Raw genomic sequence first — 19223 nt, 5'->3', positions numbered from 1 at the left:
ATGTCAGTCTCTAGATTTTGATTCTGATAGCTTGTTTGTGATTTCATTTATTGTCTTTGTAAGTATTAAAATTTACCCCAGGGCACAGATGCTTCAGGGTATATAAATCTTCAAAACGATTTAATTTGGCTTCACAGGGTTTTTTTTTTTGGTTTTTTTTTTGTTCAACCATTACTATCTTATATTCAGTTGTGTTATATGAGCACAAAGCATTTAATCACCTAAACTTCTGTCTGGCAGATCGTTTCACACTTTACAGCCACCTGCCAGTTTTACTTCTCTGCTACAGTGCAAGTCAACATACTGTAGCCTACAGGTTAAAAATTATATGACATAACATTTTTACATATAGCAGGCCGTTCACTGTCTATGTTGCTAAGGCTAGATTAAACTAATTATTACAGTCATGTGAGCAAGTTAGGACACCCTATTATATATTGAGTTATTTATTAAGAAATATCAACATTAGATCTTCTCTCAAATTATATTTACAGATAAAGGTGATGTAATTGCCTCACCTATACAAAAACAACAAAAAATCCACTTATTTAACAAAATGAATTAAAAAAATATGCCAATTCACACTGAGGAATGACTGTAAGTATAGAATTATTTTCTGAATTTGATCTATACTATATATTTAAAAATAGAGGAAGTTGCTTTGTACCGTTAATAAGTTAAAGTCTAGTGTGTGTTAGTCTACTTGAAGTTATTTGAAAATGAATGAAGAAAGACATATTAAGCAGACCAAAGCTGAGAACATACTTTGTTATTAAGCACAGCTACCACACCGAGAAATGTGTTCCCCTTAACCTGTGCAGACCTGAGAAGTCTGTCTGTGCTCAGGTAAGATCTGACATTCTGCCTTTTGCTGCGGAAACTGGACACTTCCATTCAGTCCCGAAGGAGGACAGAAAGTGCCTCCTTTGTGAGTTGGATGAGGGCGAGAATGAAATGCATTTTATATTCCACTGTTCATTCTATCGTCATCTTTGGGTTCAACTTTTCCCAAAAATGTCTGCTGGGTGTCACAGTCTGCTTGATATGACAGATGAATGTAGAGTACAGTACCTGTTTACGTACAGTACAGTTGTTTTGCAGTATACTGACATTTATATCAGTGAGGGTAGATTAAATAACAAACACCTCTCTGTGTAATGCAAAACAGTTCAACAGCACCACACACTACATCCTCCAAAAGGATCATACATCTACAGCTGCAGAACATACAAGCATGCTAGGGGTCAAACACCTCCCTGTCACAGTTTCAATAAAAACTGAACATTAAAACCTGCGCGAAGGAGGATTCATTTCAAGGATGTTGTATTAGACTGTGTTCGTTTTTAGCTAGGTGCATCTAATAAACTTGACAACTTATTGTATTAGACATAGCTCAGTTTTTGTTAAATGCCTACATTCAGCGCATGAGAGTTGTATGTTTGTTTTATTCAGTTTATGTAGGATATAGTGCACATGTATGAGTTACCATTTATTTGCTTACCTTCTTTTCGGTTACACTTGCCTCTGTTGAAGGTAATGTAAGTAGTGTATTGTAAGCCCATGTGGGCTGGGCACCTGAAAGTATTCACCAAAGGAGCAAAGCAGGCCACTGCTTAGGGGCCCCAAAGCTTCCGGATGCACTCCATGTTGGTTTAGTTTTTGGTAATTTAATTAACTGCACATTTCTTAAGAGTTTGAACCACCTAAGTCCAATATCAAAGCAGGCCCTGCAGTTGTTTTGATCTAATTCATGGCTCTGCCTTGCAGAGAGGCTGTGTGTTTACATGGTAAATCTTTCTAAATGAAGTGGTGTTTTACCAAATGGGCATACCAAGGGCCCAACAACAAACATTTGCACACAGGGGCCGCCTAACGGGCCATGCAGTCTGTTACCCGCAGCTTCAGTGCAGTAAAGTCCATGGAGATGTTTTGATTATCAGGTGGGGACCCTGAGCAAAACGAACCAGTGCGCATGCGTGGAACATTCGATCACTGGTGGTGTAGCTAACGGCTAAGCTACGGGTCCAGCCAACATGGAGAGGAAAGGTAAATCTTTACACCGACACTCAGGACACTGTGTGAGCAATGTTAGCCCGTGTGTTTGTGAGTTTGTGTGTGTCTTCACTGCAGTGGATGTCACAAATGTAAAGTTTAGCCGAGCTGCATCTATTCAGATGGAGGTTTAATTGAACGCGTCTGTCACGCACTGTTGAGCTGGGGCGAGCTGCGTTAGCTCTCCAGACGTTAGCTTTAGCTTCAATGGGACATGTCAGGATTAGCGGGCTGCGTTCAGCCTTCTAGCCCTTTTTATTTTATACACAGGCTAAAACACAGACGACACTCACCAGCTTGTTCTGTATTAATCGACCAGCTAGCCACCAGAGTGTGTAAAATGACTTCATGCCACACAAACGTTGCAGCCTTGAGATGAACGGTTACCTATGTGGGTAGCTTATTGATGTAACTTAACGTTAAATGGTTTCCAGTATCAAACTGGGTGACAGATGCACCGCAGTTGGGATTTAGACACTGGTATTTGCAAACATGATACAACACAACGCATAATCTCCCGAGTTCATGAGCTGTAAGACCAGGCAGTTGTATCTTTTACATCAGACAGTGTCATCGTTTTTTGTTTTTTTTTGTTTTGAGTGTGAGCTGGAGATCAAACGGCAGCCATAGACAAAGGCAAAAATAATTTGTCACTGGTTTCTTCTGACAGTTTTGGCACTCCAGGCGAGGAAGAAGAGGGCAAAAGGAAAGAAGACCAGCAAAAAGTGAGTCTTGACACATGTGTGGTCACTACATGGTCCAAACGTTAAGATGTGAAACTGACAAAAGGTCCTTGGCTGCATGTTTGCACTCATACTTTATTTTGGTCTGTGCATGATCCAAAGATAAAGAAGTGAAGGACTTATTAACATAATCTCAAAAGGATCATGAGATTGAGCACACAGGGTTGGTTTCTATAGCTTTCCGTTTTTGCATGGGGCTCAAGTAAGAGCAGTAGCCTTATGTATAAAGCTTCAGAAAGTCATTTTGATGCAAGCTGTAATTCAAAATAGTTATGGATGATTGCATTAAGCTAATGCATGAAATAGTGACAAAAATGGACCGGTCAAGTGTTGATCTCCTATACTGATTGTTTTTGGTGTACCTAACAATCTACTAATCATGCCATCAGTGGCATCCTCTGGAGTGTTACATAACAGCCTGTGCTATATTTAAAATGAGAGAATGAAGAAGCCCACATCAGCCCACCGAAGCATGGTGTTTCACTGAAAACAGCACTATTGCAGATACTCTTCTCCTGATAGTGTTATCTTCATGGCTGAAACTTGCATGTCCATCAGGCATAAGAATCATATGATAATAAGAAACAAGATATAACTGAAAACAGTACTATAATATACCACTATCATCATTATATTTATATAAAGAAGAGCAGTTAACACTCTCAGTCCTCTTGAGGACATAGCGGGGTGAACCGGCTATAGCTTTGAATCAGTTGTCCAGATAAATATAAATTTAACCTAAGATTCTCTGAGAGAACTTCTATAAGAATTACTTAAATATTAGACCACACAGTTGCCCTCACACTGAAAGTAATGAGCACTGGCAAAAAATAGAGCACCCACTCAAAAGTGCAACCATGTTTTTTTTTTTTCTTGAAAAGATGACTAATTGAGGTTGTGTCTGGCTCCACATTTAAGTCATGATATTCCCTTGGTTCATCCCTGTCTTCATTCTTCAGTGGGGAATGTAAAGCTGTTACTGAGTATGAGAACTGCATAGAGAAATTATTAGTGCCAATTCTCATTGCTTTCCCCAAATGTGTTATTATTACAAGAATTGCAGTAATTCATGAATAGCAATTGCATTTCAAATGGAAACACCATCATTAGAAAGTCTAAATTCAGTTAAAATAATTAAGTTATTAATTGCAGCTGCTTGTTCTGTTATTGGTGCACAAACATGCTTAAAAGCTCTTTGCTTTGCTGTGTCAGGCATGAATTTGCAGATTGTGTGGAAACCAACAGCCCAATTGTGAGACACTACAGACCAGTTTTGGAATTTATTTGAATGTGATCTCAGTACTCTTGGCTCCCATAAAGATGAGCAGCCTTAATCTCCTCTGTGGAGGAAGTAACATCAGGCTGTTTGGCTTTCAAGTTAATATTAGTAACTGAACTGTTGGCAAACACAGATTATAGGTTGTCACATATATACACACAGACAAAATGCTGGCATACCAATACAATTTTTATTACTACATAAAATGACTGTATTTGTTGCTCTGTCATTGAGGATGTTCTGTGCTTTTGTTCTGAGACCAGTACAGTTATGATCTTATTCATTGGCTGTCAAAATTAATTGTGCTTGGTTGAAATGCCACAACCACTGTATTCATATTTCACGTTTAAAGATTTCTATGACTAAATTCATTAAACCTCAAATGAAAGATAAATCTTATTAAAAATCTGCAGTACTTTCTCCCTATATATTACCCTGGGGTATCCTGTTGTACAGTGACACCTGCTTTGATACATTTTTAGCTGCAGTTATGGTCAAAATACCAGTAAATACAGATTTAGGCTGAGTCCTTTCTCCATGAGCTACATTCCAAACATTAATTGTGCAATGACACTTACATTGGGGCGGGGGGGTGGGGTCAACACTTTTTGTGCAATAAAAAATGATATGTGGGTGCAGCATTCGACTGAAGTGGTCTACAACACTTGGGGCCATACTCCTAGTCTAGTTGGACTCTGTCTCTTCCATCTGGCAACCATACATAATGACAAAATAATTGGGCTCTGTAATCGTGAGTCACCAGTGGTACACAGGCTTCTACCCAGATCTTTTTCTTAATGATGATGCATATATTTTTTTCTCCTTTTAATTCATCTGCAGTTTAGTTTTCTTGCCCTTGACCCTAGTGATTTATTATTGACCAAGTACTGCAGTCCTGATTCAGCAGTGTTTATATTTTCATACATGATACAGATACACAGCAGACACTTAGCCTAAAATGGATCTGCAGTAAAATTAGTAAAGCTGTTCTTATTCAGACATGTGTGGACAGCTGAATAACTGGCATTAAGAAATGTGCCCTGCGGCAAAGACTTCCTTAAATGTTTCCTATACTTTGTATAGTGTCCTCAAGTGTGATACCTGTGGAAGAACAATGGTCAGTGTGGATCTGTTATGGCAGGGAGGTTTTGGCAGGATTTTAACAGGCTCTTTTCATGGCCAGCAAGAGCAAGATGTAGAAATCTAGTTGCTTTTTTCAACCATCAGCAGCAATAACAAGATGTTGCGCACCTGAAACTGTTTTTATAACTGAAGGTGTATCAGAATCAGAATCAGAATCAGAATCAGTTTTATTGCCAAGTATGTTTCCACATACAAGGAATTTGTTTTGGTGATTGGTGCAATTAAAAAAGTACGCACCAACACACCGAGGCAGCCATCCTCGGTGCCATGGCAACTGGAACCCTATTTGCTTACATTACTCACTTAAAGCCTCTGTCAAGCTGCGGGTTGTTTGTGTATTTGTTTCAAAAAAGATACATATCAATAAAAATCTGTCAACCAGTCATGTGGACTACACTACTTTTTCTCGACATCCAGGGCAAATCAAGTGCAGCAGTTACACCACAGCTACAACTTAATTTCCAACTGATGATTCAAATGAACAACCACTCACAGGTTTAAAGGCAAAATTGGAGTGTTATTAAATTGATGGGGTGGAGGCTGGTGAAGGTTAACTGTTAACAAACTCCTGAAAAGATGTAGAACCTTGTCTTACCCTTGTGAAACATTTGTTAAATAGGAATGCATTTCTATAATTAAAGGTGCTGCAAAGGTTAATGCTCAAAGGACTTATGATCTCAAGAAAGAATATGTCAGGGACTGTGTTCCTAATGAAGTCTATAGTGGTTGGTGTGTTTGTCCATCAGGCAGCCAGCCAATCCCAGATCTCGACAGCAGCCCCAGCTAGAAGCCTCACCTCAGGAGCCCGAGGAACCTGAGGAGATTCTCGGCTCTGATGATGAGGAGCAGGAGGATCCTAATGACTACTGCAAAGGTGAGTCTGGTCTTACTCTGTATGTTTAGATGCACATTATAATCCAATTATTGTGGCTAACCAGACTGAAACATTTGATTAAAATGTCCATTTAGTTAATGCGCATTTTCTTCTCTTCTAGGTGGCTACCACCATGTGAAAGTAGGAGACCTTTACAACGGAAAATACCATGTTATCCGGAAACTGGGCTGGGGACACTTCTCCACCGTGTGGCTCGCTTGGGATATCCAGTATGAGAAACGCTTTGCTGCATATTCTTACTGCACTGTTTTGTTTTTGAGACCTGAAGCTGGATAACAGACACAATAGCAGCTGACTGGAGACTGTTGTAGTAGGACCTTTTACGGTGCTTCCTGTTAGCGAACATCACTTGCTCTGTGGTTGCAGGTTGAAGAGGTTTGTTGCAATGAAGGTGGTGAAGAGTGCAGAGCACTACACGGAGACAGCAGTGGATGAGATCAAACTCCTCAGATCTGTAAGTTGCTGAGCTATGGTTGTCACTTGTTTACAGTGAAAGCCATAACAGAGTGTACTCAATGTGTGACTAAATGTACAGTACAATGTAACAACTTTCACCATGTTAGGCATGTGTGTTCAAGCAGTGTTGCATGGTTGCAGATAAAGAGACATGCCAGTCCTCTGTTGGTTTAGTCAAATACTAGTAAGTGTAAATCCTGGCTGTTTAGATTGCATTGTCCCCTTTCCTTGTCCTCAGGTAAGAAACTCAGACCCCAATGACCCCAAGCGGGAGATGGTGGTCCAGCTGCTAGACGACTTCAAGATCTCTGGTGTCAATGGAACTCGTATCCTTTACAGCCTTCCTGGTCTTTCATGACTCACATTAGATAAGTTTAATTGCTTCTTACTGGGGAGATTAAAGCTTATTAATTCTTAGAAAAGTACTTTTTGAGGGAAAGAATGATTCTTTCTCTTGGTGTCAAATTTAGCTGGAAAGCAGTGTACAAATAACAAAGTAAACAGCAGGTGTCAGCTGGATTAAATTGAACCTTTTGTGTGTCCCAAACAGACCTCAACCTATCACAACACTTCGGCCGTGTAAGATCCCATGAATGCCACAGGGATAGCTATAGCTGTAATATGAGACTCCCCAACAACACTGTAGTGTTTGCACACTCATGACCTGCCCTCTTTTCAGTATAAATAATGCTACTCCTCATGTAAGTGAATGACCACAAGTCCTTGACATGTTTTGTATTCTCTTCTTAGGAGTTTTCAGTTTGTCTACACTTGTATTTTATTGTTACTATCTTGACTACTGTGATCTCCAGACGTCTGCATGGTGTTTGAGGTGTTGGGGCATCACTTATTAAAGTGGATAATAAAGTCCAATTACCAAGGGTTGCCCCTGCCGTGTGTGAAGAGCATCATAAGACAGGTAACATGGGACTGAAAGTGTCACACTTTTTACAGATGATTTGTAATGAAGTCATAGTCATAGCTTCCATGTAGCCTGCAGGCTGTGTGATGGGTGGAAACCAGTCAGGGTAGAACATGTTGTGATAACTGAAAATACAAACAGTGAGCAAGTCAAACCTGCCTCTTAACATGACAGAGTGAGAAAAATTGTGAAGTGTTTTTTGAGCCAAGGAGCTTTGTGGGGATATACATTGCCACCAATGTATATTGTAAATAATGTATATTATTTTTAGTTTGCTCAGATTGACTGCATTTGTGTCCCAATGATGTACATGTGCATCAATAATTTCCATATATTTTAAGTGTGAGGGGAAAAAAGACAAAGAGAAAAGGACTTGTGTGTATTTCAGTTCAGCTCAAATGTTTAGTTAAACTTTTCCAGTCAGTGAATAATTTTCCATGCATTAATTTTCTAGGTACTCCAAGGCCTGGACTACCTGCACACAAAGTGTGAGATCATCCACACAGATATCAAGCCAGAGAATATCCTGATGAGTGTTGATGAGCCTTATGTCCGAAAGCTTGCAGCAGAGGCCACAGAGTGGCAGAGGGCTGGTGCACCTCCTCCCTCTGGTTCAGCAAGTATGAGACACGCATGCATGCTCAATACACGCACGCACACATGTGCAAATGTTCATTGAGTTTGATAATAGTTTTCACTCATCTTATATTCTCTTTTCAGTAAGCACAGCACCTGCTCCAAAACAGGTACAACCCTTTTCAGTGTAACATACTTATAAAGCAGTCATAACAATATGCAGCTATCAGTGAGAGTCTCCTCTTATTTCCTGTGTTCATCTCTGACAGACAGTAAAAATGTCCAAGAACAAGAAGAAGAAATTAAAAAAGAAGCAGAAGCGTCAGGCGGAGCTGTTGGAGAAGTGCATCATGGACCTCGCCGAAATGGAAAAGACCACAGAGACACGAGAGGAGGAAGATGAAGAGGATGAGGATCCACAGTCTCCAAAGGGACGGGTGTGTGCTCCTCTCAGACAGGTGTCTCTTCAGGAGCTAGGAAATGAGGAAACAGGGGGTAAGATAACAGAAGCGATGCGTGCTTAACTTTTATTGCTGTTGGTTAAAGTTCTGATGTGGTTGTAATGCAGTAGTAAAATTCCTGGTATGAGTCAGTTCAAAAAAAGAATTGTCACCTGTCCTGTCCTTACGCTGTCAGAGAGCATTATGCATGCAGATCTCATGAGGGTGGGACCAGAAGGGCTGTCAGAAGTGAACTGTAATGGCCATGTAGAGGAGGAGCAGAGACAGTCCCAGTGGAGGGACGAAGACCAACACAATGGCAATGCAGAGCCCTCGGAGAAATGTGCCAGTCAGGAGGAACGACACAAGGAGTCTCCTGTCCAGTCCATCTCCAATGGCGTGGACTCTGCCGATCTCAATGAGCTGGACACTGAGACTGAAGGCAGAGGTGCTCGTAGCAGTGGAAGACACCTTCCTGTTGGGCTGGAGGAGGGAGAGCTGGAGCAAAGCATTTTGCTGGAGGAGGGAGAGGATGAGCCTGACTGTCAATATGGAATCCTGCGAAACGGTCAGTCAGTCAAAATCAGTACATCTGAGAACTCCAAAGAGGTTTTGTGGTAGCTGGCTGGGCTGCTTTGAACGTTTAATAAAGGCTCAGCCATATGAACTTTAAAATATTGATTGTCAAACTCTTTGTTTATGAGATTTTGAGCCCATTCTTGTGTCTGTCTGTCTGTGTCTCTGCTACAATGTAGGAAAGCTAACAGCAGGATCCCTGCTAGTTAACCCCCTTGAGCCACTCAATGCAGACAAGATCAAGGTCAAGATTGCAGACTTGGGAAATGCCTGCTGGGTGGTGAGTAGTCTGCTAATGACCTGAGGGATTTCCTGATTAGGGATGAAGCCTTGCTGCAAGGGACACATCCAGTGACATCTTGCTACCAAAATAGAAATACTTCAATCTCCTCTCTCTTTGTTTTTATATGGTATGTTATTTAAATTATGATGTGAAATGGCAGATGCAGTTTGGCAGAGTTGTCTAGATTCTCCATGCATTTACAACTCTTGTGTATACTATATGTCTCCCAATATAATAGGATGCAGTCTCTTAGCTCTGTTACATGTTATAGAATCTTATTTTTCAGGATTTGTTTCTTCTCCTTTGTTTCCCTCTTTCAGCACAAGCACTTTACAGAAGACATACAGACACGGCAGTACCGATCCTTAGAGGTGCTCATTGGTGCTGGATACAGCACACCGGCTGATATATGGAGCACAGCCTGCATGGTGAGAGATTGCGGTTACAGTCAACTTGCATTGTATCAAAACCTAAGAAAAAATAATTGTCCAATGTACTTTAAAGACCTCATGAGCATTACAAGTGTCTTTTCCTGTGTTTGTGTTGTCTCCTCAGGCCTTTGAGCTTGCCACAGGGGACTATTTGTTTGAACCACATTCTGGGGAAGATTATTCCAGGGATGAAGGTATTGCTGGGATTTCTTCATCCTGACCATTTTCTGTTTTGTCCAGTTATAATTGCACAGCATTAATCCTAAGTGCTATATTTAGTAGAATTTTTCAAATATATGCGTCACTGGTAAGAGGGTTTTAGCAGTTATTGCTACTGAAATGCTTCATGATGTTTGTCTTGTTAAATCTGCGCTCATGAGAGCTTTATTGTCATCATGAATTACTTGAATTATTAAATACATGTGATAAGAGTTTCACAGTGAGCATGGCAAGTTCTGACCTTCACTGCAAACTAATGTGCAGTTTGTACAATAAGTTGCAGTCCACTTTGCTTAATTTTTCACAGTGTTAATACTTAAAGTGGGTACTCCATTACAGTGATTTTCAAATGGTCTCAAATTTAGAAGGAATGTAGACGTGAATCATGTGATGATGAGTACCAACATTCCTTTGTCTAACACCTCAAACCACATTTTCTGGCGCACTGGAGATGGGGCCATCACTTCATTTCCTCTCTCACCTTTCCTCATCTCCTCATCACTCACTCTCCACGCTTCCTTGTTCTCCTCCTTTATGCCTTCTTTATGTTAATGTTGCCTTGCGTCATAGCTTGAGGTGTCTGTACTGACATGTCAGGTATGTGCTGAGATTCAACCTTTAGTTCATTGGCTCATGTCCTGCAGCTGTGAATTGAGTTTTCCACATACAGCACATATATTCATGAGTCTGTGGCTTACTGTTCTACTACTGCCGTCTCTGTTGTGTGGCTGTCCTTGGTTGGATTTTCTACTAATCACTCATCCTGTATTGGAATCTGCAGTACAAACTTAAGTGCGATTGGATGTTTCTCGGTTGCGCTTTTTCATTCTGATTCAGTCTTCATGGTTTATTTTCATTAGTGAAAGTGAATGGCCTACATGTGTTCAAATGTTTTTAAATGTGTAAAAATAATACAGGCTTCTCATACCTGTGCTTCTTGTCATACTAGGCTGTCATCATTGTCATCATCCATTGTTCCTAATACATTGTTCCACATGATTTTTGCCACCTCTCTCCTATCTCCAAAACGGTTTCTCCGTGAATTCCTATCTTCCCTCTCCTCCTCTGATGTGCCTCATTTCCAGACCATCTTGCTCTCATGATTGAGTTGCTTGGTAAAATCCCTCGTCACTTTGCTCTGAGTGGGAAATACTCACAGGAATACTTCACCAAGAGAGGTATGCCACCCCTCTGTCTGTGGCCCGCTGTGGGAACAGTGGAGGACGGCAGGAAGAAGGGTAAAGGTTTCCATGAGCACATTCAGATCTCCCAAAGCTGTTGGTGCGCGCTGGCCAGCAGGAAAAATAGTCAGTGCAGACCAATAAATGTCTGTTACTTTGAACGGTGCCATCAGACATTGATTTGAGTGTCAGTAGTTCTGCCAAAGATTGCCTGGCAGAGGTATATTCAGTATCTCCTCAGTTGTAGCCAGAGTTCTTGGCTGGATACTTGACACTATTGATCCCTGTGGGGGGGGTGTCTCTTGACTTTTCTTCCTCCACAGGGGAGTCAGAGTGTAAGAGCCACAGGAGTGGTCTGATAAACGGATTTTTATCGAATACATTTAGATGTCAGCCTGCTGGGGGACTTAAACCTGGATCCAAGTAAAAACTGCTCCTCCAGTGTGAGAATGTTCAGTTTTTTCACTATTTTATATCATTGTGAACTGAACATGTTTTGATTTTGGACTTTTGGTTGGTCAAAACAAGACATTTGAAGATGCCACCTTGGGCTCTTCGAAACTTGGCATTTCCTGCCATAACCTGACATTATAAAGACCAAAAAAGAATCTATTAATCAAGAAAATAAATCGGTTGTTGGTTAGTTGCAGCCCTACAGTCTTGATATTGTAACATTTGTAATGTTTTAGAGCACAGGTTCTGAGATTTTATTTGTTACAATTGTGAAATGTTTCAAAGGTGATGAAAATGTGACGTCTGTGTTTACACGCATTAATGAGTCTGTAGAAATGAGGATGAAGCTGTGATATAAATGTCTTCCACAGATATGAATAACAGATATAGAAAGATCATTATGTCACAAAACACTTATTTTAACTTGATGTGAGAAGTTGTATTTTTTGCTTTGAAGTATATGGACAGGTGTCTCATTTGTCAGCTGATCACAGATCACATCTACCAATATTTGTCATTGATAGTATGCGTCCCATCCCATGTCTGATCGGCTGCAGAGGTGAAGCTGCAGATATTGATCTTGAGACCTCATGTAATCTCTGATGGCCATGGTAAATATCATAATTTCAAACTGTTGGTCTGTGCACCTCAACCTTAGCAACAATCTGGCCCATGTTTACGCTATAAGCCTGACCCTGCTCTTCCTCAGCCCTCCATCCACACACCCAGAGCTGGGCCTGTGACTGGGACACTGTCTGATGACTCTGTCGTTTGTCTTGTGTGTCTTTCCTTCTCCTCTTACTGCCGTGTAGACCATATAGCGCTGATCATTGAGCTGCTGGGGAGTGTCCCACGCAAACTCATAATGACTGGCAAATATTCCAAGGATTTTTTCACCAAGAAAGGTAAAACAAAAAGTGTCAGTGTCAAGGTTAGATGTTTTTAGTGTGAGGGTTTTCTGTTTGTCTCTAGGATCAGGCTCAAGTGTTGTTTATAATCGTCATAACATTTGTCGTTTTAAATTATATTGGTAAAAACCTTTTAACATTGAAAGCAAACAAAATAAATTCCTGTTTGGAAAACACATTTACAGTTAAAAAGATAAAATACTCCCTGTATGTAAAATCTAGATATTAAGACTGCATGATGTTTCATAGACTTAACTGCCTTGTTGTACTGAGTTCTCATGTTGTCAAGTATTGTGCTCTGTTCTTGCATGGTTCTGATACAGCATTGTCTGGTTGTCTGCAGGTGACTTGAAACACATCACAAAGCTGAAGCCGTGGGGACTGCTGGAAGTCCTCATCGACAAGTACGAGTGGCCCCGTGAAGAAGCCGAGTGCTTCACTGACTTCCTGCTTCCCATGCTGGAGCTGGTCCCTGAGAAGAGAGCCACAGCAGCAGAGTGCTTGCGCCACCCATGGCTTGCCCTCTAGTGGAATCCTCCAGCCATTGCACCTCCTCTCCCTGTCACTTTCTCCAGAGACTGCAACAGATCACTTTCCAGTTTGGGCATATCAGATGAATATTTATTTTCTCTTTTTTTGGGATTTCTTATGTTCTTGTTATTGAGCTAATGCTTCTGTGTTTGTTTGCTTTGTATTTGTTGGTTCTTCTCTTGGTGTGATGACGTCAGGAATCCAGTGGATTATATTTCTTTGTGGTTATGTTGGCTCCAACTGCTGTGCTCTGTTAACCCATCCAACCGAGCAAACCTGTTATTGTACTGCTAGTGACTCATCCTTGTTTGTTACACTCCTGCACTAAAACCCAAACAAACTAAGGATATGTAGCCTTTATTGGTCATTTTTGTCCCCTTAAAAAGGACTCCCTATCACTTTCTTCATACATTTCATAGTGCTGTGTTCTTTTTTTTTTTTTTTTAAATGAATTACTTTATCTTATTTTACACATGTAAGGTATGCATTTTGTATTTGTAAAGTAGGTTTAGGAAGTTGCACACTGGGCTGACATTTACACTGACTGCAGTAATGTTCACAGCATTTGTCCAGACAGACTCTAATTTCTTACTGAGACATTCACTGTCTGATATAGTAGGTCATATTGTTTAGCCATAACAAATCTGTTATCACCTGGTATGTAGTGTGGCTAGTTAATTGTAATAAATGAGATCTTTCATTCTCATGGGAGGCTGGTATTCTCATACACATATTACAATTGAGGAATATAGTGTTTTAAAGATTTCAACGAGACGACATTTTAAGGAGCCCAATTTAAAGGAAAGAAGAAGTGAAAATAAACTGTATATATCTGTACCAAAGAGTTTGCCTTTATGTATATTACAGTTATGTACAGTTTCTAACAAATCTTATATCTTAGCTAAAATTATTTAGCTGGGTAGCTGTGTTTTAATAAAAGCGTATGGATGATGTGTTCGAGCTCAGTTGTATGTATGGCCAACTGTTCAATAATGTCGCTGTTTTTACCATAGAGATGGTGAGATCTGATGTTATGTAATGGTGTCTCAAAATCGATCATATCAAAGTAACCTATGTATCTGTTGAGGCCTAGGTAAAAACTAAATTTACATCAGTATCAGATTCAAGAGCATAGACTTTGTGTGAGCTGTCAATTTACAAGACTGTAAAACAAACACAAAATAAACACACCATACAATAAAACAGATGTTCATACAATACAAAATGTGTCAAGCTTGTTTTTCTGAGTTTATTAGGTTTTTGACATGATGTACAGAGGCTAACTGCAACAGGATCTTATTCTGTGGTTTATGAAACAGTAAAGAGCTACACAATTTCACAGCAGAAAACAAAAAGGCAAGAAATATAAAGAGTTTGATCTACACTGCATCATGGAATTTCAAGATGCTTGACTTGAACCTTGAGTATCATCAAAGTGCACCTGCGTCACACTGGTCCTGGAGGTCTGTGTCCATCAGGGGTTTTCTGTAAAAGAGGAAAATATGCGCCTATAGATATTTGTGTTTTATGGATTTAAGATACTAGGCCTTTGCTACCTCCTAACTGTCATCCGAACCAAAGTTAAACTAAAGGGAGAAGACTAGTTGAGTAATTTACAAAGAAAGCAGAGGCACTTTATAATGACGGGCATGTGACTTAGACTGAATTCCATGAGCTGATGTTTTGTCTTTTAGCTTCTGGGGCAAAAGGTATGAAATCATGAATATTAAATAAATAAGACTAAATAAAAACAATAGATTAATAACAACAAATAGTCAGTAGGCCCAATTCAATTGTTCATCACTACACATATGAAATGTTATATAGTAAATTTCCACCGCTCCTAAAAAGTAGCTTGCTGTACGATGAATGTTAATGTCAGTATTAACATGTTCACCTTGAGCTAAGAGAGAGTATACACTAAATGAATGCAAAACAAAAAATCAGTGAGCAGTTAGTTAGAATTGTGAACATCTACAGTTTTTATGACAACTGCACAAATCCCATCTGCTGAGGATCATATGATTTGATCAAATGCTCTAAAATAGCCAGTTAATGGACCTTGAGGTGGTATTGTTTTGTCAACTGTTGATCCCAAAATCAAGAATGAAGTTCGAAGCTTAAAAGATTTTTTTTTTAAATCCTCAAAGCTCTGATATGATTTGTAATAGGCTTTTTGACATGTCACAGGAAAATCACAGGTGTAAATAATACAATTAATAAAAGCTCAATGCTGTTTAGCTGCTTCAGTTTCACGATCCTGGTGATGTTCATGCTTTGACTGTCTTACTTTGCCACACCTCTGCTTTTCCATCCTGTGACAATATGGTCGAAGTCTGCATCAAAAAGTCCTACAGCCAGCGTTCAGACTCTCTGCACCAACTCAAGAGCAGGGACGCTTGCTCTGTTCCACGCCCTCAAACTTCACCCGTTTTGCATTGACACTCACCTGCTCCCTCCACCTCAAAATCATCCGGCAGCAGTTTGTCCTGCCGGTTGCCGAGAGTGAAGGACAGAAGTGCCAGGAGGAGGGCGTCCAGGATGCTGATAATTGCCAGAATGTAGGCCCAGCGCACTGTGCAGTTCCCCAGGCTGTACTTATCCGTCCTCTGGCCACACATCCTCTTCACCTCAGGAGCGTCCCAACCATCCGGGTAGATCATGCAGCCCATCACCATCAATGCGGCTGTTTTGGAAGGAGGACACAGAAATGGCAGAGCCCTGCAACAATTACCCCTTCTGTGCCACAGCTTTGATAATTAATTATGAGGGAGGTTTTTTCTAGCCCCTAGCAAGGTGTACCCCCATTAAGTGCCAAAGGTTTTATTTATTTGTGATGCAGCAGAGCAGAGGATGCTCAGTGGTGCTGTTTGTATGATGTACTGTTATGAAAGTTCTTAAATGTTAAATGCTTTTCATCTGGTAAAGTTTCCTCTAGGTTTTTTTTTTTTTTTTGCCAAAGTTGACATAAAAACCTACATTAAAATCTGAACTTTGCAGCCATGTGCATCAAGATCAAGTTACATATAGTGGTGGGAAGTAACTAGAAAGTAAATTTACTCAAGAACTAAAACTTTGTGGTACTTTCACTTCATTTAAGTATTTCCATTGTATGTTACTTATACACCACTACATGTACTTGAAAGATATAGTAACTGGCTACTTTACATTAAAATCAACATTTTACATTAAAAAAAAGCTTAGAAAATAGAACACATTAAGATTAAACTAGTGGTTTCCGACACATTGGCTTGAGACCCCTCACAAAAAACTGTGACCAGTTCCTGCTCCTTGTCAAAACGTTTCTATGGTTTGCCAGCAGTTCAGACAAAGTGACCTTTCTTCTCTAAACCTCTGGGGAGGTCATATTGTTCAAAACTTAACAAAAATACAAAGATAAAAACAAATATGTTTCACAGAACCTTGTTTTTTCTTTGTTCCTACGTTGTTAATAATCTCATGACCCCTGTAGATTTATCTTGTGACCCTTTGGAAGGGGTTGATCCTTAGGTTGGGAACTACTGGACTAAACTACCTGACTCATCTAAAGTAAATGCCGCCAACACATTGTTGCATCAGTATTAACAATCTTATTTCATACATAAAGAACTGTCAGTCACACTGGACAATTTTACCTCAGGATGAGTACTTTTACTGTAAATAGGTAGGCTACATCTGGCTGCTAATACTTATGCACTTTTATTTAAGTAGCATTTTGAATATAGGATTTTAACGTGTAATGGAATATTTTGAAATTGTCGTATTAAAACTTTTACTTAGGTAAGGGATCCGAGGGCTCCTACCACTGGTTATATGAGCCTTTGTTATATACAACTATATATGGCCCCGTACGTTAACACAGCAACACCTGCTCTTGTTACATGTAACCGATCCACCATCAGAGGTGTCAGGGTCTGGAAACTGGATCCCTTATTGGCTTCCAGTGTGAAGGACAGCACATTAAGAACAAACACACACTTGAAACCAGAGAGGTGAGAAGGCGCCTCACGACAGGATGAGTTTATCACCTCACACTTAACATGGAGAACAATTTCTAAGAGAAGCACAGGTCTCTCTCATCCTTCAGAGTTTTTGTTTTACATGAAGTTGCAGAACTTTTGTAAAGATTCAAAAGATGGATGCTGGATACAGTACTTTCATGACCGACTGTGAAGAAGCTGAAGAATGTTCAGACATGTAATCTGGATAATTACATACTAATGCGAAAACAAAATATAAGATTTTAACCCTAACTCATGTCAACAGACCCCCTTTCAAATTCCTAATTCAAACTTTTGACTGTGTCTTCTGTTGTCAATGTACAGTATGTCTGGATGACGCTGAAAGAATCAACTTAATTAAGAAAATGAAGAGAATGCCTGAATATTAATAGTATAATGATCATTTAGTTCCTCTTAGAAGTTTTAGCATGCTTTTTTTTTTTTTTTTTTGAGAAATTGATTAAAAATGAAGATCAAGAAGGTAAATGAATTTGCAGTTGATTTCATTTAGCTGAGTTCAGATTTTTCTCACTTAATGCTGCCTTTAGGCTTTTTTAAGACACAAAGAATGATGCCATCACAGGATTAGGAAAATCAAAATCCCAGTTGATATCCAGCTTCATAGTAAAGCAGCATCATGTTGATGTGTCACCCAGCTTCACTGGGTTGTAAGCTTTTTTTTTCTCAAATAAAATGTGACTTGAAAGAATAAAACAATACAAAATGATGTATTTGGTGGAGCATTAACATATGCATCTGGTTTTAAGCATCGATCATAAACTTTTATGCAAACAACTAACTAGTCACTTTAAACGTCAAATTAATATAGTCCGTAAAAAGTGCAATATGATCCTCTGAAATGCGATGGAGTAGAGTTGTAAAGTAACTTAAAATGGAAGTGCATTTATAGTAGCCTAGCCTATAGTAGGCTATAGTAACTGTACTGAGTGCCGCTCTCTCCCTCACCTGAGGCCAGCTGCATCCATGCACAGATCTTATAGACGTTCCCGGCATTGCAGAAGAAGAACAAGCTGAAACAGACCATGGTGCCAACAATCAGCAGCATGGAGGTCCCGACGAAGAACATGGCAGTCCTGAAGGCCGGAGATGGGATGGAGCTGAAGTCCAGCACGCTGCCCTTACAGGTGAGCTCCGAGGTCAGCGCGTTGCCGATGCAGTAGTGGAAGAGGCCGAAGTACCCGGCCTGCGGGGTGTTGACGCTGTCCCCGATCCAGAAGGGCTGGATGAAGACCACCACGGTGATGATGGCGAAGCAGATGGTGAACACGCCCCACATGACGCCGATGGCGCGGGAGTTTCTCACATAGTTGGTGTGGTAGATTTTGGCGGCCTCCTGGGCTGGAAGCAGATCCATAGCGAGCACCGGGGGAAAAAAAAAAAAAGTTTGTGTTTGTGATTTTACAGCTTTTCTGAAAAATCCTCGGTCTTTACTAAACCTGTGAAAAGTTTTGATATTGTACTAAATACATACGTCCTGAGTCTTAACACACACACACACACACACTGACACACGTACACGCCTGTTGCGGCTGTGGCTGCTTTGCACTAAAAGAGCTGGCTCAGGATTCAGCACCCTGGACAGCGCCTCTCTAATTAATGACGTGGCTCTGACGTCAGACGTGGACAGGTGCAGGACAGTGCCTGCCTATTTTAAAGGACGATTATAATTGAAATATCAATATAATAAATTCTATGCATAACTTAATGGATCCAGACAGGTCATCACTGGCCGAGCAGGAAAATGAATGAACTGGCAGCTGGGTCAAAGCAACCAACCAGCTGAACCCTTTAAAACCCAGCATGAGCAGTCCCACAGTGTGTACCCTGAACACAAAACAACACAGAATTATGAAGCAGCATAATCAACCCAACAATGTGTTTACAGCAACAACCCAGTACCTTTTTGTGCATTTTGGAATTAAATTCCTCCCAGAGAGTATGCAAAAGATTGTATCTGCTCAAAAAGCAAGACTTAGTTTGTAATAAGCCATCAACAAAGAGTAGTCAGTCACCTATAAATATTGATAAAACCCTTCATAAATGGTTTTAAAATAAGCCATGAACATTAATAAGCTGTTTATTTTGGTCCGAATGCCGTTCAGCCCTTTTTGGG

The 19223-nt window shown here is 40.2% G+C and overlaps 2 protein-coding genes across 3 annotated transcripts; one reads left to right on the top strand and one right to left on the bottom strand.

Annotated features, from left to right (window-relative positions):
- Positions 1-1948: 1948 nt before the first annotated feature.
- srpk1a (SRSF protein kinase 1a) lies at positions 1949-14313 on the top strand. 2 transcript variants are annotated; one of them, XM_071476060.1, is made up of 16 exons: positions 1949-2046; positions 2723-2777; positions 5964-6091; positions 6213-6321; positions 6479-6566; positions 6807-6894; positions 7381-7487; positions 7945-8110; positions 8211-8236; positions 8336-8561; positions 8703-9074; positions 9262-9362; positions 9686-9793; positions 9921-9990; positions 12462-12554; positions 12901-14313. In XM_071476060.1, the coding sequence occupies exons 1-16, from the start codon at positions 2034-2036 to the stop codon at positions 13083-13085; spliced, it is 1935 nt and encodes a 644-aa protein (XP_071332161.1). In that variant the 5' UTR covers positions 1949-2033; the 3' UTR covers positions 13086-14313. The 2 variants fall into 2 exon arrangements, with proteins under 2 accessions (XP_071332161.1, XP_071332160.1); XM_071476059.1 differs by lacking the exon at positions 12462-12554 and adding an exon at positions 11101-11193.
- A 4-nt stretch (positions 14314-14317) lies between these two features.
- lhfpl5b (LHFPL tetraspan subfamily member 5b) lies at positions 14318-18682 on the bottom strand. The gene is made up of 3 exons (XM_071476061.1): positions 18056-18682; positions 15538-15774; positions 14318-14573 (listed from the first exon to the last, which is right to left on the bottom strand). Exons 1-3 carry the CDS (start codon positions 18462-18464, stop codon positions 14563-14565), a joined length of 657 nt encoding a protein of 218 aa, XP_071332162.1. The 5' UTR covers positions 18465-18682; the 3' UTR covers positions 14318-14562.
- Positions 18683-19223: the final 541 nt, after the last annotated feature.

This window comes from Trachinotus anak, unplaced genomic scaffold, assembly GCF_046630095.1.
Source record: "Trachinotus anak isolate AG129_WGS33_773 ecotype Australia unplaced genomic scaffold, CSIRO_AGI_Tana_v1 ptg000004l, whole genome shotgun sequence".
Classification (NCBI taxonomy): Eukaryota; Metazoa; Chordata; class Actinopteri; order Carangiformes; family Carangidae; genus Trachinotus; species Trachinotus anak.
This window is presented reverse-complemented; position numbering and strand designations above follow the sequence as displayed.